Source organism: Pleurotus ostreatus, assembly GCF_014466165.1.
Source record: "Pleurotus ostreatus strain PC9 chromosome Unknown scaffold_2, whole genome shotgun sequence".
Taxonomy (NCBI): domain Eukaryota; kingdom Fungi; phylum Basidiomycota; class Agaricomycetes; order Agaricales; family Pleurotaceae; genus Pleurotus; species Pleurotus ostreatus.
In genome coordinates this window covers 324,224-347,451 of record NW_023503157.1, presented here as the reverse complement: position 1 = coordinate 347,451, position 23,228 = coordinate 324,224, and the positions used below count along the sequence as shown (strand labels likewise).

General features: G+C 50.8%; 8 protein-coding genes across 8 annotated transcripts; 3 read left to right on the top strand and 5 right to left on the bottom strand.

Annotated features, from left to right (window-relative positions):
- Window positions 1-5,864: 5,864 nt before the first annotated feature.
- PC9H_002891 (uncharacterized protein) lies at window positions 5,865-7,106 on the top strand (the record flags this gene model as incomplete). The annotated part of the gene is made up of 10 exons (XM_036772491.1): window positions 5,865-5,928; window positions 5,980-6,062; window positions 6,124-6,219; window positions 6,271-6,319; window positions 6,376-6,456; window positions 6,604-6,686; window positions 6,745-6,883; window positions 6,936-6,952; window positions 7,008-7,034; window positions 7,089-7,106. 10 exons carry the CDS (start codon window positions 5,865-5,867, stop codon window positions 7,104-7,106), a joined length of 657 nt encoding a protein of 218 aa, XP_036633964.1.
- Window positions 7,107-7,768: 662 nt separating this feature from the next.
- On the bottom strand, window positions 7,769-8,629 carry PC9H_002890 (uncharacterized protein; the record flags this gene model as incomplete). Its single annotated transcript, XM_036772490.1, has 1 exon — window positions 7,769-8,629. One exon carries the CDS (start codon window positions 8,627-8,629, stop codon window positions 7,769-7,771), a length of 861 nt encoding a protein of 286 aa, XP_036633963.1.
- Window positions 8,630-9,633: 1,004 nt separating this feature from the next.
- On the bottom strand, window positions 9,634-11,196 carry PC9H_002889 (uncharacterized protein; the record flags this gene model as incomplete). Its single annotated transcript, XM_036772489.1, has 1 exon — window positions 9,634-11,196. The coding sequence occupies one exon, from the start codon at window positions 11,194-11,196 to the stop codon at window positions 9,634-9,636; it is 1,563 nt and encodes a 520-aa protein (XP_036633962.1).
- Window positions 11,197-11,896: 700 nt separating this feature from the next.
- On the top strand, window positions 11,897-14,873 carry PC9H_002888 (uncharacterized protein; the record flags this gene model as incomplete). The annotated part of the gene is made up of 4 exons (XM_036772488.1): window positions 11,897-11,920; window positions 11,978-12,316; window positions 12,366-12,481; window positions 12,533-14,873. The coding sequence occupies 4 exons, from the start codon at window positions 11,897-11,899 to the stop codon at window positions 14,871-14,873; spliced, it is 2,820 nt and encodes a 939-aa protein (XP_036633961.1).
- A 439-nt stretch (window positions 14,874-15,312) lies between these two features.
- PC9H_002887 (uncharacterized protein) lies at window positions 15,313-17,627 on the top strand (the record flags this gene model as incomplete). The annotated part of the gene is made up of 17 exons (XM_036772487.1): window positions 15,313-15,637; window positions 15,690-15,865; window positions 15,916-15,951; window positions 16,007-16,076; window positions 16,132-16,154; window positions 16,204-16,259; window positions 16,312-16,408; window positions 16,463-16,545; window positions 16,593-16,624; window positions 16,679-16,718; window positions 16,769-16,838; window positions 16,892-16,959; window positions 17,015-17,060; window positions 17,115-17,240; window positions 17,297-17,425; window positions 17,482-17,534; window positions 17,588-17,627. 17 exons carry the CDS (start codon window positions 15,313-15,315, stop codon window positions 17,625-17,627), a joined length of 1,470 nt encoding a protein of 489 aa, XP_036633960.1.
- A 187-nt stretch (window positions 17,628-17,814) lies between these two features.
- On the bottom strand, window positions 17,815-18,163 carry PC9H_002886 (uncharacterized protein; the record flags this gene model as incomplete). The annotated part of the gene is made up of 2 exons (XM_036772486.1): window positions 17,815-18,081; window positions 18,140-18,163. The coding sequence occupies 2 exons, from the start codon at window positions 18,161-18,163 to the stop codon at window positions 17,815-17,817; spliced, it is 291 nt and encodes a 96-aa protein (XP_036633959.1).
- Window positions 18,164-18,406: 243 nt separating this feature from the next.
- PC9H_002885 (uncharacterized protein) lies at window positions 18,407-19,641 on the bottom strand (the record flags this gene model as incomplete). The annotated part of the gene is made up of 7 exons (XM_036772485.1): window positions 18,407-18,507; window positions 18,563-18,667; window positions 18,717-18,817; window positions 18,875-18,991; window positions 19,048-19,205; window positions 19,258-19,332; window positions 19,384-19,641. The coding sequence occupies 7 exons, from the start codon at window positions 19,639-19,641 to the stop codon at window positions 18,407-18,409; spliced, it is 915 nt and encodes a 304-aa protein (XP_036633958.1).
- A 1,282-nt stretch (window positions 19,642-20,923) lies between these two features.
- Window positions 20,924-21,561, bottom strand: PC9H_002884 (uncharacterized protein; the record flags this gene model as incomplete). The annotated part of the gene is made up of 4 exons (XM_036772484.1): window positions 20,924-21,024; window positions 21,081-21,185; window positions 21,239-21,339; window positions 21,401-21,561. The coding sequence occupies 4 exons, from the start codon at window positions 21,559-21,561 to the stop codon at window positions 20,924-20,926; spliced, it is 468 nt and encodes a 155-aa protein (XP_036633957.1).
- Between the last annotated feature and the right edge of the window lie 1,667 nt (window positions 21,562-23,228).

The window sequence follows — 23,228 nt, the reverse complement described above, 5'->3', positions numbered from 1 at the left end:
TCTTCTGCTGTACGGTTCATGAATAGTTCCCAAGGTCGTCGGAAGGCCTATACAATCCAAGAGAAGGGCAACAATATCAGTGGGAGAGCGGCGGGGTTTGGGCAGAGACCCTGAAAGAGGGCGGGATTGTCATGCGCCGCTTGGACACTTGCATAAGGTTTAGCTCCGTTATATGCTCGGTACTCAAGTACTACTTTCGGATAGATTGATGGGCGGCGGCGTTTGCATTCCTTCCTTTGGGTGTCGCACTGAATGCTGAGAGAGTCGGAGTGGTAAATACGGAAAAGGAAAAGGAAAAGGGTTGGTTCATGTCGACTCCAAAGTTATGGATGATGTTCTGCGTACGTGCAAGCCACTTGGCTTCCTGCAACACTGCTTTGACATGTCTGTTTGATTGCTCGGTTCAGCATGGCACGTACATCTTCCGCAGAATAAGGAAGACTTCTTCCTTTGTAGCTACTATCGCACGCTTCCGAGCCAAAATACAGAAAGTGGCAAGAGACTGAGTACTGTGCACTTTCAAGCTTCAAGCTCAAGTCGGAATCATCTGACGGCGTTTACGTCCTATATCCTTCTATATTCCATAGAACAGAATCGAAGGGGGCCGGTGGGGTTTGAAGTGGGTTCTTCTGGTGAGCTTGCTGCGATCCGACTCGCCACATTTTTCTCTCACTTGGAGAGATTGACTTTACGACTTAACGGGACATATAACGCGGAACGAACCGAAGGAAGGAAGACAGGCGGATAGCGGCGAGCAGTGAAGATGACTATTTAGACCACTTCTAGAATGAAGTATGTACATAACTGGCTTCCGTTTTTCCAGCATTCATTCTCAGAAGGGCCCGTTCTAGTATCGTATTTATTTTTGAGCTCCAACGTACGTACGAGTACTGTAGGACTGCACGAGGGCGACCAAAGCAAGAACATTCACCCTTGGTACATAGGCTACGATTTTATTTAACTTCATGGCATTCTATTGGTTGTGCATCGTGGTAGCAAGAGATACAGCAGGTCGTCTCGTAAGCACATGCATGTTAATTTCGAGTATGTGCTTGAGAACGAGTCGCACACAAACCTACGCAACTCTATCATTCATCAGCCCGTCTTGCCTTTCATGGTGCGTGAACGGGCGAGGTCAAATGGCTCAGGCGCCTGCGGTTCATCATGACGAGCCGCACGCAATCTTGATGGTGATTGTTACTTAAGAGGAGGACGTGATGCTGCTGTATGTACAGCATGCTCTCCCTGCCGCGGGGTGAAAGACGTTCTCTCCCGCGATCTATAGCAACTTAGGAACCGTGATGCGTTTTCCGATTCGGGCGGTCTAAGCAAGCCAATAATAATTGCATATTGTCTCAAGCTTCCATGACTTACCTCAAGCTCATGGCTCAAATGATGTAACTATCAACGTCGGAACGCGACGCGATTCGCGATTCCGTGTTGTGCAATATATTGGGCGGCAACGAACGATCATCGGGCGATGCTGCTGCCTCCATTCTTCGCTGCTGCTCACGTACATGAGGAAAACAGATGACAGCGAGAAGCCGTGAATAGCACACCTCAATCTCTCCATTCCAAGCAGACAAAACAAGCGTATATCAACTTAGGATGGGCGCGCTCGTAGTCTATCCATGCCCCCGGGCTCCGGCCCTTCGAATATGATTTAGTAGGAGGCATCTGTTTGGATGGAGCTTAACCATGATCATCAGCGACGAAGAAAACATACCGGAGCAAACATCATCAGATGGTCGCAGTGACAAGTATAGCCTGGGTTATAGATGTGCCACACTGCATCCGTCGGTACGGTCGCATCTGGGATTGCAAAACCCAAAACCAAGCTTCAGTGCCACAAGACAAGGGCGCTGGGATGGAGTGATATTGGGGTGCCGTTCCAACCGCCAATTGGCATTCCCCGGGCCACGGCGCGCGAAGGCGATGAGAATGTCGATGCGAACACAAGGCCCTAGACACAAGAATAACGGCAGTTAATGCACACTGTCACTCCTGTCAATTTGAGTGGCGTAGGTTTTTGGGTACAGTAGAGACCCGTGGGCCCGTCTAGCTAGGATCTAAGCCATCACCGCCTATAGTGTGTAGAAATAGTCAAGCATCCCATGGGAGGTCTCGCGAGGGCGCCACCATCGGCTACACCGTTATGCGACAGGGGTAAAGGGGGATCACCTAGCTTGGAGCCCACGTTATGTTTTCTATCGCCTTCGTGAAGTGAGCCACAAGTTTCGCCTTCCCGTGATGCCCATGCAGATACGAAGATACGAACTGTCCGATACCCAGACATGCCTTTGGACAGTGAAGCATCGATTCTGATGAGTCGAGGAAACTTGAAGCAGGAAGAATAGAGCCAGTGACACGAAGGGGATTTTGCAAGAAAGATACCCACTCCAACGCCGATTAACCACACTCCAACGAAGAAGCAATGACACCTGCTCACACATCGTCTAAGATATGCTGCATCCATTCACGACAAACGTCACGTGCATAAGCGTTACTTTGAGTGACAAACATGAAAAACCCGAACTTGAATTCAACGCGCGCAGATACGAGAGATTGAAGACTATGAAAAACTTTTCCGGCTTATTTCTGAAATTTCCATAGTGCTCAATTTGTATGGAAATGGGTCATTAAACTGTTATTGAGTATTTTGAGATATGTGCTAAGTCGAGTAAGGCGCTAACTACCATTCCGTCGCGTAGGACTTTGTGCATATGCCCAGATAACTCCCTCGGTCACACCTTGTCCCATCACCTGACGTTTGTCGTATATGGATGCAGCATATCTTACATGGTATCCGGCGTCAGGGAAGGCAACCATTCCATAACAAGACGGTGGGTTGATAAGTCTACGCCGTTGCACGCCGATACCACCGCCCATGTTAGTCCACGGAGGACAGTGCTAAGAGGTTCCTAGTGCACTGTGGGCGTCCTTGTTAGTAGAATGCGGAGAATATTTTCATCGCCGGCTCTCAAGCGTACCTTGTCGTCGTGTGCATGGTTCAGTTCGGGAACCCCGATCGAGGGTCACAACTCCGTGTCCAGTGGACTTGGAGCCCTTGCACATTTTGGGATACTGGAGGATGCTTGTTGAACCTCGTTGGGGTTCTCATTTATCAATGGGTTCCCTTTGTTCCAATGAAGTTTGCTTATACATTCAGAGCATTCTCTCGCTCTGTGGCACCAAAAGGGGTCGTCAACGGACCAGAAAATATTAGCCTTTAGAAGATTATTGTCATCACCAAGTGAACAGTAATTCCTGATGATACACGATGAGTCAGCGTGAAGTAGCTTCAGCAATTAATAAGGGGGGCATGCCTATAATCGACAAGGGCTGCTCGTCTTCGTTATTTCGTTTCACATCTGTGGAGACTACGTGTGCTGTCGCGAACAGTACATATTGCTAAGTCATCGAGCCATTCGGGGCTCAGCTTCTCGAATCTTGGGAGGGGTCCAGTGTTTGACAACTAGTCGCGGACATGCTTACCTGAACGATGCACGCCACTGAGTCCCTTTCTTCCATACTTCCGCAGTCGAGCTCGATGCTTCAGAAGTAAATCCAAGGCTATACGGAAGTTTCCAGATTACGTTACGCGCTGCAGCAATACGAACATTGAGGACGACGACCCTCCGTTGGAGACTTTACGAAGGTTATTAAACCGGTAATTATGGCGCTTGGCCTAGTTAAATGCGATTTATTGACCGGAGAAATGAAAAAGGGACTGACAATGATCGTTCATGATTGAATATAGGTGTGGAATGAATTGGACGACCCTTGTACGTCCGGGCTTGTCATTGAATGAGATTAGGCACATGCGAGATAGACTGAGCCGTCGGAAGAACACAAGTGGTGCTCAACGAAAGCCAGCACGACGCCCAAACGAGTTATATGGTCTCATCTCCGTAGTTCGGGTGCAACACATAAGGGTGACAGCCTGAGACTCAAATCTGACGAGCGCATTGTCTGCAACCATATCATCGGGTATCGGAAGAGCAATAGTTGGGGCGGCAAGGAGGAAACACATTTCGGTATTCTGTTGATAATTCTTCGAGTCCAGTTCCAGGCCGTCGTTCGGTTTCTAGATAAGAGCGTCAAACGGTCATGAGAGTCAATTTGGAGATAACCGTGAACCAGGCCTCTGGATAAACAGAATAACACGCTATTATACACAAGCAAGATCAGCTACTCACTGGGAAGTTTACTACGAAAGGTTAGTCCAACCAAATGGCAATGTGAGACCTCGGCCACCGGACCATAGGGAAGGTATTGTAAGTACTCGTGCCCAAAGTAGCAATCCCTGTGAGTGAGGACAAAGCGGCTCAACAACGGAGGTCCGTCTGGGACCAAGAACTAGAAATAAGTCGTCAGCGTTTATCCCAGATCAAATAAGCTGTCCATAGACCTACAGAGCAAATACCAAGAAGGGCCGAAGGATTCTACATGGGCGGTTGATTGGTCAAAGTCCGAAGGTAGGAATACCGGTGGCTGCTTATAGAGACCATGTTTCGGGAAAACATGTATGTACAATTGTTCGGTTCCATTGGGAGTAGCTGATGGAGTATAATAGCCGCGCAGACTTGTATGGTCAGGTATCAGAGTCTGCGGAGGGATCTAAATTTTGCCAACGCTGCATCAATGACCGTTGCGGGTATGCTAAATATAGGTCAACTCACGGAAGCACGATAGCGAGGACATTGTGCTCCCGGTATATTCTATCCTGTTGATGCGCAGTATCGGAATATCCACCGATTCGCATCGACAATGGGACTCGGGCTCAATAACAAGCCTTAACTCCGTTTTTCTAAGCCATCAAATATAAGTCGTGTACTTGTTGATGTTGAGGGACCCCTTTGATGACTTACCCGACGATAAGTGACAGTTGGCGTGTTTCTGCAAGGGTAGCTCGTGGTCGGTGGTGATACGAACATGAAAGTTGCCTGGAATATGGGTTTCATCGTGTAGCCGGGCCCTCCGGAGAACGGGACCATTAAAACTTGCAAGTCCTCTGCCTGGGCGTGTACTCGAGTAGGGTTTCAAGTGTATTGGACCTATCGTACTGCAATATTCAGCCATTGATGGCGGCAGGCTAGTGACTCACCCAAACGGTAGCTTTCGAGTCGAAGGCGATCAACTGAAGTCGTGTCTGTTGGAAATTTTGTCGGAACCTTGAACAGTGACCGCGTTTAAAACTCAGACTTAGTGACTATAAACCAACATGGCTCAACACAATCCCACTCACTCTCACTCACTCAATCCGGCAAGAAAGCATCGTCTGACCGCCCTGAGACTTGGTGATGTATTGATGCCAGCATACGCACCCCATTTGCACAAGCTCTCCAACCGATGTCAGTGGTTTATAGCGACATCGTTCACCTGACCAGTGACGACTTCGACTTGAAGCCGGAGGGTGGCAGCTGGGGTTAACCAGCGGGCGATTCCTCAGAGATATCAGGATTCAGGACCGGAGATCATGCGCTACGAATAACTATCGCAAAGGATGTTATTAGTCCGCATAATCCACGATAAGACGGTTGGCAAGCATTGCTCGCGACATTTCCGGATTCCTAGTTGCTTTGAACAATGCTTTGGGCTGGCGTTTATTCCGGGGAAGAACCGATTACCCCACAGCGACGCAAATGGGTTGGTCATGCTCAGCGGTGTAACCGCGATGTCATGGTCTTAAGGAAGATTCTCGTGATATTTTATTCCGAGGTTTGTAGAACATCGATAATCCCCGCACGGCAACGCTCTAAGCACTCTCCAAGGCCACTTGGTCTCGCAAATTTGCCGCAGGTGCGCCCCTAGACGACACGATATAAAGGGGAGCGTCTGTATGGTCAAGGAACCGTGAAGGCATGATGCGAGGTTTTACTTTGCTCTCAGCGCTCGTTGCTTTGGCGTCTGGTGTCTCCGCGCATTGTACGTTACTTTTTCATTCGTTGCAATGGTTTAATCCCAATTCTTGTCTAGATCGGTTTACTTCCCTAATTGTTGGAACAACCACCACATCCCCTTATCAATATGTTCGTTCAAACACGAATTCGAATTCCCCCGTACGTCTGTCTCCTGCGAGTCCAACAGTGTTCGCAGGGTCATTGACCATTTCCTTGTTAGATCACCGACGTAACCTCAAACGACCTGCGCTGTAACGCCGGAGGCCTTGCTTCAGGACCAAGCACACAGACGGCTACCGTTTCTGCTGGCACGACGGTATGGGTGAACCCGATTGTAGCCCATGTACGCACACTGACCCAGTTATAGGTTGGATTTGCACTAGATCAAGCCATATTCCACCAAGGAACATTGAATGGTAAGCTCATCCGGATGTATCAACTCTGATTCGGCTCTCTCAACTTGTTGCTATAGTTTATATGGCTAAGGCCCCCGACAATGTTGCCGCCTCGGATTTCGACGGCTCTGGTACTGTGTGGTTCAAAGTTCACGTATGTTATAATTTTTCCTTGAGCGCAATGCATACCGTAACTCGCGGCCCAGGAAATTGTCCCCGTCACGGATGGTGGATCAAGCATTACCTGGACAACGGATAGTACGTTATAATCTACCCTCAACGGCTTGGAATCTCACTACAAACAGACTTGACTCAATTCTCTTTCCAACTCCCCGACGCGTTGCCCAGCGGACAATATCTCCTCCGCGTCGAACATATCGCACTTCACGTCAGTTCCGCATGAACTTTACATTGTCAACCTGTCTCAACTGATTGCTAATTGATAGGGCGCGTCATCCTTTGGAGGCGCCCAAATTTACATCTCCTGTGCTCAGCTGAACGTAATCAACGGCGGGAATGGAGCACCTGGTCCATTGGTCGCCATTCCTGGTGTTTATGATGGACACGAGCCTGGTATTCAAATCAGTAAGTCGCCATTATTTGTCGTTCCTCTCACGAAATACTCACTGGATCCCAGACATTTACTGGCCGGTGGTATGTACATTCTCTTTCAATATGCAGAGCACTGAGGAACTGATTTGTGGTTCAGCCCGTGTCTTACACGCAGCCAGGACCTGTGAGTACTCGCAGCATCTAGTCTTCATGATGCTAATGCACCTTTCCGCAATAGGCCGTATGGTTGGGATGAAAGTTTTCTTAGTCGTGTATCTCTTACCAGCACAGAGACGTCGCGTTTCAGTACTCGGCTGCCAATTTCATTTTCTCCTGAATTGTACGTGGCAACGACAGCTGACAGCTGGTTACGGAATGTCCAGGGGCGGCAGTATTGAAAGGCATTTCGTCATATCTAAAGCAAGTGGCAAGTAATCGATTGGAGTGATTGCAGTTTGAGTTTCAGTCGCTACAGACGTTCCTGAACAAGGGCGGGATTGTCTCCATGACGTAGATGGCGTAAGACTTCAGTACCTTCAGTGGCTTAGAACGTTAGTCTTCGCTAAAATGTTAGCATGAATGTTTCGTTAGGCGGACGCCTGGCGAGAGGTGATTGGGTGGTACTTTGGCGATCTGACCCAACAGGATTGCTAGATCCTCAACCACGCTGGTAAACCAACGTCAGACTGTTCTTTAGTTGGGGAAGCGGACGCGATGTTTTTAACTAGAAGCAGCGACAACGCAGAAGAACATACTCAATTTATCGACATACGTTCATATGTGCATTTCAAGTCAAACTGGTACCTAACCATCTACCCAAGATGACGTTCCATTTCAGGTCACAACCTACATTCGCTCTCGCAATACTGATTACACCGGTGCTTGCTCACTCAGCTACCGTCACAATTGTCAGTCCACCTAGAATCCTCCAAGACAGCCATCCAGTGACGAGTCATCCGAAAAAGTCACCCCAATCCGCAAAGAGCCTGCCACTTTCGCTCTCTTCCTCGGCTTCTTATCCGCTTGTCTTCCGCCTTCCAGCTTCATTGCAGAACGCGGTGCGGGAGGAGTTAACTTCACACGCATGTCCGTTGGATATTCACCCAGAGACGATTGAGCGTGGATGAGGGACATGGCAGGCCCAGAAAGATAAGATAACGAGCTCGACGAAGCAGATGCGATTGCGACCAAGGGTGACTGTAATTCCTCCGGCGGAGATGACCATCCATCTGAATAATCCGAGTCGGAGGAAGGGGTCGAGGAATCGGATGTCAACTCCGGGGTTTCTAAGGCCGATATCACAGCACTGGGGTCATCGTCGTCGTCATGGTTCTCATCCTCGCGCTCACAGGCTTCGTATGCCGTTGGGTGAAAGTAGCTACCCTTCGGTGCGGATGATCGGCGCCGCGTGGAATGCGGTGTGTAGCACATCCTCCCTCCGCGTTCTGGGAGTGAACAGCTATTCGGCTGCACAACAATGGGCGCTCTATCGTATGTCGTGGGTGAATGAGCAAGATGAGTGGATGAGATCAAGCGAGGCGTAGGTGGGAAATGGACATGAGGGGAGTAAAGAAGATTAGTGGATGAGCAGGAGGCAAAGGGGAAGACACCGAGCGTCGGTGACGGTGGTATAGCAGCGGATAAGGATGAAGATGAAGATGTTCTTGTTGGGAGAGCAGAGGGAGAGGGGGTATATGATGCGGCGAGGGGACTAGTGGCAGGGATGGGGTGGGTGGGTTCGAGCTGAGGAAAGTGTTTGAGTATGGGTCGGGAACACATTGCAACGGCCAGCACCGTATTAGCTCGTCAGCCGATTGAGGGGTATGTAGTAGACACGGGGCGTCCTGGTATGTCTGAGTCGGCAGGCTACTCAAATGTATGAGCAGCTGGCCAACTTCGCTTGTCCAGCAAGATGGGAAAGTGAGGGAACACAAAAGCGTGTGGCACAAACAAAAACAACAAGACTGCTAGGCGATATAAAAGCAATCTGTCAGCGACACAGCCCCTTTTTACCCGAATCGACGGAATGGCTGGGCCGATCACGTCGATCACCATGCATCGTGCCCACTGAACGGTCTAAGCCCACCTTGGCGGACTTGCAGGAGGTGGTCGGAGGGAGAGGAAACAGCTATTGCGTATGTATGGGGAAAAAGGTGGAGCGTACACGCGCAGCAGCAGCCCAACAGCGGCCTACAGCCGGTAGTACAAGTAGGAGCATCATCTAGTTGCAGAACAGCCTCGAAGAGTGGAGTTCAGGATCAATGATACACCTGTTGTGCCTGCTATCGCATACAGTGAGGACAGTGACTCCCATGGATGTTGGAGCGGGAACGCTGATTCGGGGGAGATAAACGTGAGATAAGTACGCTCTCTCACCACGATCGTACATACCTAGGGATTCCTGAGGTTGTTTGCTTGAATGGGGTACTCGGGAGTGATCGCGCTTACCAGGCGCTAGGTGGAGCTAAGGAAACGGGATATCTGTGTCCGTCGTGTCAGCCATCTAGCGAAACGAACACCAGTACCCTACTAGCTTTGGCGGAAACAAGATGATGAAATCAGCGTCATGAATAAATGAATAAACAAATGTAAAATATAATACAAGATGAAATAAATGCGTTATGGGTGAAAATTGTATGTGAATGAAGAAAGTAGACATGCGTAGAGAACAGGCGTCTCAAAGAATTAAAACGGTAAGATAACTACCTCATTCAACATCAAACGGGCGTCTTGTAGGATTCATGATCACGAAGTGATTGTAGCACCCGTCCACCTAGCCCTACTTAATCAAGCTCCACATCCTGCTGACCTCGCCTATCATGCCCTCCTCCCTCAAAGTCGCCTGTATCGCGAGTACCCTCAACACCTCCATGTAGCTCGAGAACGGCTGAAAATGATGGGAACGCGGCAAATGGGTCGTTGGGAGAAGGTGCTGCAACAGTGGATCTCGGCGGAGGATTCAAAAGGAACCCAGCTTCCTTTCGGGCGTCAGGGCTTAAGATTGATGTTAAATCAACCATATCCGCATCGTCCGCGTTGCCCATGTAATCGTATTTTATGGACGTTTCATCCTCTTGATCCTCGCCCTGATCCTCGTAGGCGTCGTGCAAGGCGATGCCTGTTTCAGCGGGTGCTGCTTCAGGTAGTTTCAGCTTGAGCGAGGGCCTTTTGCGAGGAAGACCGGGTGACCAGAGCATCTCAGGCTTGCGTCCCATGACTAGGTCAGGGACAGCAGATAGTGGGGCTGCTGACAGCGGAACGGGACTCAGCAGAGAAAGTAGTCCCGGGGTATGTCCCGTTTGCGTCGCATTTGTCACTGGGCTATCGATATCTTCGGCAAGGAACTCCTGGATGCCAACGGCCGATGGAGGGTATGCACACGCACTGACGCAAGCAGCTTCATCAGACACGTCGACGAGGGAGACTGAACGCCAGAACGCCTTGCTTAGTTGGGAGCTCGGATTCGAGCCATCGCTGTCTGAACCAGGACTTGGGTTGAGGTCCAATGGCTGAGGCTTCGTGCCGGCGGGGGATTTGAGGCCCGATGATGTCTTCGTGGGCGGTGCCTCCGCACCCGGCGTCATGTATGTCTGGCGAAGGGGAGAGGAAATGCTGGGTGACGCGAGCAGGTCAGATATCCTGAGCTCCCCATGTCCTTTCCAAGCCACAATCCTGCGAGGTTTCTTCTTCATAACAGGCTTCGCGTCATTGACGTGCGAGCCTTCATCAGTATCGGCCTCTGTGGGAGTCAGGGGAGGCGATGGTGCAGCAGGATAGGGCGAGCGAGGATAAGGCGACCCAACTGAATGGCCATAGTCAATTTCGGCACTAGTCTGGCTCTGCAGATTCGGCAGGGGCGAGTGGGGCGGTAGTGTCGCGAATCGAATAAATCGATGGAAGACGGGTGGAGGTGACATTATAGAGGCAGAGAGCGGCACGTCGGAATCTGACATGGGCGGGTCGAAGGCTGCAGCTGGAATATCCACGGGCACAATGCCTTGGCTCAGGCTGTCTGCGAAAGAGGAGTCGTACGCCCTGCGGCCTCGAGGAGGGAACTCCAGCGGATTTGGGGGTAGGTCCACGGGAGTGCGATCGTATGTCGATGCGGAGTGTGTGATGAACGTGGACGCTAGGGAAGGAGTTGGAGGGAAGTGGACATGTGGTGACCTTGGGGAAGACTGGAACGGCGACGAAGGAGAGTTAATGGTCGGTGAGGACGTGAATGGGAGCGCTAGGAGCAGAGGGGAGAGTGCTATAGATGCCGAACGTTTGAGGATAGACTTCTTGGAATTAACGGGTTTAAGAGAGGCTCGGTGGGAGGCGCGGAGGATGGAAGTCGTGGACATAATAGCGATGTTTTACTCGTAAAGGGTTCGTAAAGTGCTTCGTTAACTGACGGGGTGAGATCTGTCCTTGACCAGCAAGGACCAGAAATACGAGCAGGCTGTTCCAAGGACACAATAGAAGTCAGTAATTCGGCAGTGGGGAATAATTATGGGTTGAGCTCACGTATGAAGAGTAGTAGACGGTCTTCAAAGCTACCAGAGCCTGAAAGTGGGGGCTCGAATCCATTGAAGGAGATGGTATTTAAGCGTTTGGGATATCCCCGTGGTTGTCATAGCAGGGTTTTGCTATGACCCATGAGGAGATAGCCAATAACCATGTCAGCGCATAGCAATTGGCTGCCGGGCTGCGTGCAAGATGGGCTGTGTCCCCTCAAGCCGGGTGTACAAACTTGGCTGTTTCGTGATGACCACAACCCATATGGTGGATTGTAAGCCTGAGTTTCAGTGCCCTAATCAAATGCAATAAGTCGGATAGCTAATCAATGAGATAGCAAACAGGCAAACTCCAACCCTTGTCTTCATGTTAGAGAGGTGAAGCGTGAGCTCGACGTTCAGCGAGTCTGCACACGTACAGTGCCAGCGCGCGCTGGCGTGCGGTGCCGAAGCTGTCCAGTGCACATGACTAAGTTCGCATTACACGTGACTGGGCGAGTCTCAGATAACTTCATGAAATTGTCGCGTTCCGCTGTTGTGACTCGACATGGGTGTGCCAGGACTATGGGACGTGAGTTATGCAGCGAAGTTGCTTATGGGACTTGATTTTCTAACTCGAACCCTATAGATACTCCGACCCGCGAGCAAGGTGAGATCCCTCACCGAAGTCGCGGTTGTCGAAGGTTTCGAATCCAATGCCAACGGCATGCGTGGTTTTCGCGTCGGAATTGATGCTAGCATCTGGTTTTTTCACGCGAATTATGGCAAGGAGGGCGAGAATCCCGAGCTCAGAACACTCTTCTTCCGGTGTGCCACTCTGCTGCGGTCGCCGTTTCTCCCATTATTCGTCTTCGATGGGCCCAAACGCCCGGGATTCAAGCGGGGCAAAAGAATCAACACGTCGAGCCACAAGCTGACGACGGGTATGAAGGCTATTATCGAGGCGTTTGGGTTTGAGTGGCGTACGGTGAGTTCAATGCTGGGAACCGACAATTAGACCGTCTGAATCCATGAAGGCACCTGGCGAAGCGGAAGCAGAGCTTGCGTATCTGAATCGCGTGGGCGTTATTGACGCAATTCTCTCTGACGACGTCGATACGTTCCTCTTTGGTGCAACCATGGTCATCCGCAAGTGAGCCACATAATCGCGGCGTGTCACTTCCCGTCAACTTACTTCTGTCAGTTCGAGCAACACGCTTTCAGGCAACAAATCCAATCCTGTTCTCAATTCCGACGGTCGAGATGACAAGAATCACTCTGCTGTCTACCTCCTCAGCGATATCAAGTCACACCCATCCATCGGCATTGACCGCGGTGGATTCATACTTATTGGTCTTATGCGAGGAGGGGACTACCATCAGGCTGGTGTCTCGCGTTGCGGCCCTATCATCGCCCATGGGCTGGCCAGAGCTGGGTTCGGTGAATCGCTCTACCAGGCCGCACAGAAGCTCTCACAGCAAGACCTCATCCACTTCCTCGACAACTGGCGCAACGAACTGCGACACGAACTACGCACTAACTCTCAGGGGTACCTCGGGAAGAAATTCGTCGCACTTTCGAAGTCTATTCCCAACGACTTTCCTAATCTAGAGGTGCTGGACTCGTATGTTAATCCGATCACGTCCGAGTCGATGGGCCGGACGATTGAGATGAACAGGCCGAGGTGGGACAAGGATCCGGACTTGGGCAAGCTGGCGGAGACTTGTGAGTTCTATTTCGAGTGGGGATATAAAGAGGCTATTGTGAAGAGGTTCAGGACTGTGATATGGCCAAGCGTTACGCTGCGGATCCTAAGGCGGGCTGTCTTAGTCGCTGAAGAAGAGAAGACAAGGTCTTCTAGGTTTACTGCTGATGTACCTTCAACGCCTAGGAAACAAAGGCCTGACACTTCCGTCAGCTCTCCTATGGGCACGCCGTCGAAGATGATAACGAAACACTTCTCCTCGCTGAAGCTTGCGGATGACGACGATGCCTCGAATCTGGTGGTAAAGATCCATTCCCAGCGACGGCACGCTTCTACCGACAAGATCCTGGAATATCGTCTAGAGGTTGCACCCGCTCACCTAGTTCGTCTCACTGAAGCGGGCGTCAAGGGCATACGGCGCCCGGATGATGCAGATGAATGGGCATCGGAGGATCCCGGCGACGAGGACGACGAGGACGACGAAGAGGGTGGCAAGAGGAAAGGGCCTAAGAAACTGCCTCCACCTCCCGATTCACACATCCGTGTATGGATGCCTGCTTCCATCGTATCTCTGGCTGAACCTGAAGTCGTCGAAGCCTACGAGGAAGCTGAGAGGAAGAAGGTCGAGAAGAAGGCGAATAAAGGGAGGAAGACGACCAGCGCCTCGAAAGCGGCATCGGGAACAAAGACCAAGGCGACTACCAAGGCTAAGTCTACTCCTGCCGCTTCACGCCGCAAGAAGGTGCCGGTGGCTGACGAGGAGGAAGAGGAAGATGATATACACTTGCGATTGGCGAATCTGCGAGAAGAGGAAGAAGAAAGCAGTGACGATGCCCTCCCTATCCACGCTCCTCCGCTGAAACGCTCCATCGCGCCTGCTACGGCTTCGATGTCAACCTCTAGTGCCCAGCTAGATTTGGGACTTAAATCCTTCTTTACGACGCAAAAATTGGGGACTAGTTCTCAAGACAAGGTCAAAGAGGCCCCAATGAGGAATAGCTCTACCTCTCAACGTTCTCCCGATTCCTTGCCGACTAAGGTTGTGGATTTGACTTCGCGTACCCGTCACGCCACCACGTCGAACCCTCGCCGTTCAGCTACTACATCGTCATCTCAAAGCCGATCGCAGCCTACCATGATGTCTGCGAAATCACTTTTCCTTTCTGACAGTGAGGACGAACCAGACGACTCCAACCAGCCCCCTCCGAAATTTGATATTACTCCTTCAAAGGCGAAGGTTCCTCGGGCGACGTCCTCAGCTACCAGGACGCTCAAATCCCCCCTTATTTCTCCACCAAGTCCGATGCCTACCCCAACCCCCTTTCCCTTGGACCAGATACCCGGTTTCTCTATACCCAGCAAGGCCCTGTCCTCCCATACCCATCCAGCGGCATCGTCCTCTAGAAGGAAGATTGTGACCATCTCGGATTCCGATGAATCAGATCCGGGGCCCAACGTTCGCAAGTCTCCCCGAAAATCAGTGAAACACACGTCCCCTCATTCCAGAAGTAGAACCCCGAAACGCGCCTTAGACAAGGCAAGAGAGCGACCTAGCTCTCCCTCACCTATGCTATCGTCTCAAGTATCAAAAACGTCCTCGACAGCTTCAGAGTCGTGGAGGACGGCCATACCTTCGCTTCCGAAGTCCCATCATCGCGCTATTGAGATTCTGGAGATATCTAGCGATGATGAACCTCCCGTGGACCTGGAGAAAGTTCCTCCGTTGCTAGCAGCGAGGGCTCGGGCGCAGAAGGCCGCTCTGAAAGCCCAGAGTCGAGCGGCGAAGGAGAAGAAGGGCGCGACGAAGTCAATCTCATCAGATATTATCGATTTAACATAATATGCAACCTATAGCAAATAATGTATGGTTTTTTTATATGGCTCTTGCTGGTGCGAACGCTCTGCGAGACTGAGTTCTATGAGGCTCATCCGGACCTCAAGGCCTCAAGCTCAAGCCTACCCACCGGTGATCATGCAAGAGTCGATATATGTATCAGACTTTGTGTGGCCCACGATGCGCTATTACTTTGCGCACGCGTGTCCTAGTCGATATTTGCCCTCTCCCTCCCCCCTCCATGCACTGAGGTGGGGTTTTCAGAAAGAAAGGGGGCTCCTCTGTGAAAAAGAAGACTCGATTTGGTTCGAGGCGAAATTCTCTCCTTGTGACCCCCAAATCACGACTTGTCCGGTGCACATGCCAAGCTGTAGAGGTCCGGAATATGTTATCTAGAGCATCTTTCCTCTCAAGGGCCCCTTCTTATCTCATTCGCCATCGTAATATGTCTGCTGCAGCGTACGCTATCCCGTTTGACCCCCAGGCCGCTTCACAGACAGCCGTACCCGACGTCGATGCAGCGAAGCTTTGGTCCACTGTCCCCCATGGCGACAAAGTGCCAAAGGTCGGCACCGCGCGCGTCTTCTACGACACCCCCGCGACAAAAGTGACCGCTCTGTCGTCCCTCGGCGAAGGGTTTGCTTCAAAGAAGGGGGACGAACGGAGGGAACTTGTCAGGAAATCGGTCGGAAAGGCAGTCAAGTCCATCCGTGAATTGGAGGGAGTCAAGGAGGTTACCGTCGATGCGTCCTTGGATGCCCATGCTGCTGGTATGTGCTTCATTTTCTTGGTCATGGGTTGAGGTTAAAGCCAGAGTATTAGCTGTGGCTGCTCATCTCGCGCAGTATCAGTTTACTCTCAAGACTTCCCCCCCGTCGCGGTTCAACCCCAACTTGACAGAACCAATACCCGAGAAGTTGTCCTTCAGCCCTCATCAGGCGTCGGAGGAATGGGACCGGGGCGTCGAGTACGCGAAGGCACAGAATCTTGCGCGCACAGTATGTTTCGTTCCCACCCATCTGCACTCGATCCCAAAGTCTCCGTTTAGTTGATGGAATTGCCGGCCAACATGATAACTCCAACCGTGCGTATCCGATACATATTGTGTCTACTGTCCATTAATGCTTCTCGCTGAACAGGCATTCTGTGAACGCGTGAAGAGCCAGTTCGAGGGCATTCCTAACGTCCAAATATACGTCCGCGACGAAGGTACGTTCGCGCGAATGTTTTGCTCCTAATCGTGCAGCTCACACAACTTCATCAGCTTGGGCCGAGAAGAAGGGGATGGTATGCTTAAATCAGTTGTTCGTGGGGCTTCCGACTCACGCCCACACAGCGAACATTCCTTTCCGTCACCCACGGTACCTCAGAACCCGCAAAGTTCCTTGAAATGTGGGATTCTCAACGCTATCTCTGGTTCCGCAGCCGACTAATCTATTCGCAGTCATTACAATGGCGCAGGAGACGATGCGCAGCCTCTTGCCTTCGTTGGCAAGGGCATCACCTTCGATTCCGGAGGAATCAGCTTGAAACCTGGTGCTGTAAGTCACTCCTGGGCTTGCTCTTTGACGCGAGATTGACCTGCTTCGGTGCAGGGAATGAAAGAGATGCGGGCTGACATGGGTGGTGCCGCCACCGTCGTCTCTGCAACGCTTGCAATTGCTAAGCTCCAACTTCCGTAGGCAGAGTCTCCCTTTGGTGAATCATGGGCTCATGAGAATATAGGGTCAACCTGATTACCGTCACGCCCTTGACTGGTATGCCAGGTTCCTCAGACTCGCTGAATTGATCCCATTGACGCGCTGAATTAGAAAACATGCCCGGCCCCAGCGCTACGAAGCCTGGAGACATGTACGTGTCTCGACAAATAACTCGACTTTTCGAAACTAAAGTTTACGCAGCATCTACGCCATGAACGGGAAAACCGTCGAAGTCGACAACACCGACGCGGAAGGCCGACTTGTTCTATCCGTACGTCCTTCCAGTTGTTTGACTAGCAACTCGTTGATTCCTTTGGTCTCCAGGATGCTATCTACTACGTATCCTCAGAGTACAAACCTCACACGCTTATTGATGTCGCCACCCTTACTGGGTACGTTCCACAAGTTGACCAAAAACACGGTGAATTTACTTGATGGTGCGCCCAGCGCCATGATGATCGCTCTAGGCGAAGTATACTCGGGTGTTTTCTCAGTAAGCACGCCTTCGCATCGCAACCCTGAACTCGCTTGCTGATGTTCCTTGCAGACATCCGACGAGCTGTGGCAGAAACTACACGCTGCCGGCGAAACTGAGTATGATCGCTTCTGGCGTATGCCGCTCGACGAAGACTACGGTCCACAGATCTATTCATCCAACGCCGACCTCCAAAACGTGCGCCTTTCCCATTCTCCGTCCTGATACCGGCGAATGTTCGTTTGCACTTGTAGACTGGCGGACGCCCGGCAGGAAGTATCACGGCCGCGCTCTTCTTGAAGGCGTTTGTCGATGGCCTAGAACCCAAAGACGGTAGCGCGCCATTGAAGTGGGCGCATATCGACATCGCCGGGACCATGGATGTAGGCAGAATGTGATCCTAACTCATCTGTGATTTGCATCTTACATTGTTGACCAGGCTACGAGGGAGACGGCATACGGATCGAAGGGAATGACGGGACGGCCCGTTCGGTTCGTTGGCTTCTGTTTGTCTCGCTGAGATCGCGTAGCTGATATGATTTTAGGGCTTTGATTGAATACGTCCGCCAACTTACGAGCAACTGATTTATTAGGTAGATGCATATATACAGACCGTACTTCTTGTATATAGGTCTGTATCTGTCTCTTTGGAAGGCCCGGTCTTCGCTCTAACAATGCTTCGACTCAGTTGTGATGCACTCATTTCTAGGCACTTGCGGTCCTTCTAACCATTCCATCCCTACGATCCCACAAAACGATGTGCAATGAATCCTCATATGATATTCCGCTTGAATCCCAGACGTTCGGGACCATCGAAGACGAATAACGGGAGAAACGGCGACCGCAGTAGTGTGGCACACCGGAAGAAGAGTGTTCTGAGCTCGGGATTCTCGCCCTCCTTGCCATAATTCGCGTGAAAAAACCAGATGCTAGCATCAATTCCGACGCGAAAACCACGCATGCCGTTGGCATTGGATTCGAAACCTTCGACAACCGCGACTTCGGTGAGGGATCTCACCTTGCTCGCGGGTCGGAGTATCTATACGAATTTGAGTTGGAAAATTCAAGTCCCATAAGCAAAGTCGCTGTAAACTCACGTCCCATAGTCCTGGCACACCCATGTCGAAAGAGATACAGTCACAACAGCAAAACACGACAATTTCATGAAGTTCAAGAATAAATCTGAGACAGCTTCGGTACCGCACACCAGCAGACGCCACCGAGTCGTTGCACCCGAGGATCGAAGTCAGATACACCATACGACATTAATTAGATAGTCCGGGGGATTCTACATATATACAGTAAAGAAATCCAATGGCTCTCACTTGGGAGTTCAAACAAGCAAGCCACTATGGAGGCGTAACTCAAAGAACCCAGGCTTGATTGTTATCGTTGTCGGTACATTGCCAAGTCTGGACCTGGTTGCCGTTGGTGAGGATCCCTCCCGTCAGGTCAAGACAGAACCCTAGGGATAACAAGGTCAATTGACCGTAGATCTCCGTAAAACGTCTAGAAGGTACCTTGGTTTTCGAGGGCAATACGGTTATCATCAGTGAGGAACCACTGTTGCGCGGGGAGATTGTCGAAACATTCCCAAATCTTCATACCGACACCGTTTTCGGGGGCTTGAATACAGATTAGCATCACAATATGGAGGGAAGATGATCGATTTACTAGGGCTTGCATCGAGACAGAAGGTTGTGTCGGCTAATTGGACCTTCGTAGATCCAGGGCTGATAAGCCAACTCTGGGCAGCAGATCCATTGCAGTCATAACTATCGTTGTAGGTCTGTGTGAGCAGAGCTCAAGATACCAGAGTATCAGGGGCTCACATCTGAACAGGGGTTCCATTGGCTTGAACATTGCCCCGCACGTCGAGACACTTGTTCCGGTTGGCGATGGGGTGGATAGAATGGGCATCAGACGGGAATGACTGTGTCGGGCAGAACCTATGCGGCACAACGTCGATATGTATCTCAGCATATCCACGAATTCATATACGTACGTTACTGTGAACCCGATGTTTGCACCAGGGCACTCGAACAACGGAGAAGTGGGGGGCGAGTTCCCCGGAGCTGGGAAGCTTTGAGGCTGCTGCGTCAGAGGGAAAACTCCAGTGCAATCAGCGTCAGCACAAGACAGCTGGGGGCAAAAGCCGTTGGACTGAACGGTGCAAGTTAAGTATTTGAGCGTCGTAAATATCAGAGCCACTCACTGTTGCAGCGTGAGGGGAAACTTCGACGCCCATATTGAAGTGGGTGTCATCCTTGACGATATAGTAGTATCCGTTCTATGAGCACTCCGTGAGCGACGCCGGCATGATGGGCATCGAGGTACATACGTCCAAGTGAAAGCCTGCGCTAGTGACCAGTCTCCCGGTACCGCTTCCACCGTTAGCCGTGCTGTAGATCAGTCCCGAAAAGTCGCTCGGTAGGGTTTTGGTGACATTCGTCCCATGAGGGATGATACCTTGGGATTGAGCATTGATGAAGAGCGGGACGTCGCTAGGGCAGGCATTATTGATGACGAAAGTCCTGTCCGCGAGGGCTGAGGGAAGGACGGCGAGTGCGAGTGCGAGGAACTTGGAGGAGAACTGCATCTTCGTTTTCTAGAGTAGAAACGTCGGATGAAGAATGACGAGTGACCACGACCGTATTTATACGTTCAGCCAACCTCTCATCCCATTGGCGTCCGTTTGTCGCGCTGTAATTGTGAGTTGAGTGAGGGCCGGACAAGGCTTTTCATCGCCGTCCTTTACTTCAGACGGGGCACTGTGCACGTCGGGTAGATAATAATATCGTAGGCATTCATCCAGATACAAGCTGGACCGACAAGTGCTTCCGCGACTCTCTGAGCAAGACGGCGATTCAGAGCACTGATAGACCAAAAATAACCAACGTATGGGAGAATCAGCCGTCGAAGCCGAGGGCCAATTTGTCAATACCCCGTGGATGACTAAGTCAAAGGAAAATAGACGAGGAAGAAGTGTTAGTGTTTCGCAGGTATACCCGAATTGACTTCGGCGAAGCAATATGGCTTGACTCCGAGACGACGTAGGCCGTTATGACGGTGCAAGGTTGCCGTAGTTGTCCGTAGTTGTCGGTGCGGGAGCCGCAGACACTTGTGCGAGTGTTAGAATAGCTCTTCCTCGCCATATGATCGCCGTAGAACATTCTCCATGTATCCGGACTCGAGTGCTAAGTGCTGTGCTGAGCCTCGAGTCATAACAGATTTCGTCGACGACTCCGGAGCGAGTGCACACATCCGAATGGATCCAAGAGCCATCGAGGTACTACGGCATTCGAGAGATGTTCCCCAGCGATTGCGTTGGGTATGAAGGAAGGGTCTTCGACACAACGTTGCCTAGTAGAGTATAAGACTCTAGGTATGTCTATGTGTCGAAATGGCGAGATGCAGCAAAAACCAAGCAGGAACATCGATTCTAAAGACATGGTACCGAGGTGAATCATCCGAGACTGTCGGAGTGGTTTGTAGTGAATAGTAAAAAGAGCGTAGTCTCACAGTCATAGTGATAATCCCACAGTCAGTTACGTCTCAGTTCAGACCTCCGCCTGACCACAGCCCGGACGAAGTCGCATGATTATTCTCTTAATTTTATGGATAAAAATGGCTTGGCAGCGCCTCAAACTCTGAGCAATTACCTCCAAAATGTCACTACCGTCGCAAGGGCGTCGAATCCCTATTTAGGTCACCTACAGACCATAACGAACTTAATCCTCAATTTTGCGAACATATTGTGGCAGACAGTATTATAGAGCGTAGTAAGACATACATCAATTCGTTACGTCCATACACAGTTCAATAGCTATGTACATTGAAGCAAGTCCAACAGGTTCGAAGAGCAATGTGCTGTAAGCAACTCAACGGACCCAGGCTTGGTTAATATCATTGTCGGTGCATCGCCAAATCTGGACTTGGTTTCCGTTGACGACACTGCCTTCCGTGAGATCGAGACAGAAACCTAGCCACAGGTCAGTAAACAGTTAACTAGTTGTTGACTCGTGGAGCGTGGCATACCTTGATTCTCCAGGGCGATACGATCATCGTCGGTGAGGAACCACTGCTGAGCAGGGAGATCGTCGAAGCATTGCCAAATCTTCATGCCTATGCCGTTCGCGGGGGCTTGAAGTTGACGTTAGATGTGGGAACGGATAGAGAAGAGATGGTTTGCATACTGGAACCTGCGTCAAGGCAAAAGTTCGTCCCTTCCAACTGGACCTTCGTAGATCCGGGGGCAATGACCCAGTTCTGAGCGGTGGTCAAGTTGCAGTCGAAGCTATGTAGGCGTATGTGAGCACGGATCGAGCAAATCAAAGACCAGCAATACAACAACTTACATATCGACAGCGGTTCCGTTCGCACGAACGTTGCCGCGCAGATTGAGACATTTGTTCGTGTTGACTGCGGGGTGGATGCGCCAAGAAACTTGAGCTGGAGCCGCGAGGGCTGAGGGGAGGACAGCAAGTGCAAGTGCGAGGAAGTTGAAGGAGAACTGCATCTTCGTTTTCTGGTGTAGAAACTTCGGATGAAGAAGAGCGGGTAGGTGTGCTCGTATTTATACGTCCTCCACCGCCGCTCATAATAGGCATGTCCGTTCGTCGCGCTGGAATGTTCGGATTGGGGCAACGCTGAGCAAGGCTTTTCATCGCCGCCTTGTGCAGGTCAGCATGAACGTTGGATACAAAATGGGGTCATGGGCCACTATCCAGGTGCGAGCTCGAGTGACAAAGACCTCCGCGATTACCTAAGCCAATTGGCCGTTTCGCTCTGGGAGAGCAAAAATAACTTGGACATGGGAGAATTAGCCGTGAAAGCCGAGGTTCAGCTGATTGATACGCCGGGGCGATGGGCTTGGAGGAGAAAGAGAAGAGGCCAGCACCAGCCATATACACCGAATGAGTTCGAGTACAAAGTATTAATAGCAGCTTGATCTAGAGGGCACGGCGTAGGTCATGGATGTCCGTATTGGAGTCGGCCTTTCACTTGCATTTACGATGAAGGCCCTTGTGCTCCACATTTAGACAGTCTGACCTCGTCATATGGTCACTGCGAGGGTACACTTTGTCGCCGTACCGGCACGATTGGCTGTTTTATATAGCCTAAGGGAGTCGAAGTCCCGAGCTGTTCGTTCGTTCTATGAATGAGCTTGCCGAGCGAGACGGGAGGTGTAAATAAACGAACGGCTAGACGCACCAAGAGCCACCGAGACACCAGGATAGGGTCGGGTGAGGCACAGGAGCATTTGCCATTGTACCCGGCGAGAGTAAGGCCATTGAGAAAAAGGAGGTGGTATTGTAGCGATCGCAGTAGAGTAACGTCGTCTGGAGGTAAGAATCAGAGAGGACGAAGCGCAAGCACTACAAGTCTGAAGGTAAGTCTCGAAACTTCTCACGATCAGCAATATATTCTCACGATCAATAGAATCAATCGCCCACCACTTATAGTGCTTGTTTATGATGAGTACAATAGCACTCTTCACGCTACGTCGTAGTTACAACGACCTCAACGTTGAGCGTTAAACGTTAAACGTTCATATCTCAAAATGCTGGCTAGCTTGCGAGTAGACATCCAGACTTTGCAACTTGGTGCGTCAAATTCACGACCCTCAAAGCACAGCCCAACCGAATATTTTTGTATTCCTCAAACCTACCCCAGATGAAATACCGATTAATCTCGAAGAAAGGGTAGTGGTCGCCTAGTTGACTACTACAACTCACTGGCATTCCAGCTACCTTCTACGGTCGCAAATCTTATCAGGTGTCTAGTACGACAATGGTGCGTTGTGATACTCACCGATGTCAACGGCCAAACACAGTGACTAAGGCTGGAATCTGCGGGAACGGTTGAATAAGTATCAATCGGTTTTTTACTGCTGGAACCTGTCCCCGTCAGAGAACGAACTTTGCAACAGTATGGGTGTTTCTTGTACCGGGCCGCTGCTAAAATGGTAACTTCTGGCACGGACTCTGGCACGATATCCAAACTTCCCAGACTACCCGACGACAGTATCGCACTTCTCTGCTCCTTACAGCATTCGACTGGAGGATTTCGAACCCTGCGAGTTTGACCTGGCATACACTCGGCCATCTATCTATACGTTACCTGGTTCGAAGCTAAAGAACTGATTCTATCGAACCAGATACGAATATTAATTCTTCCGCGCGG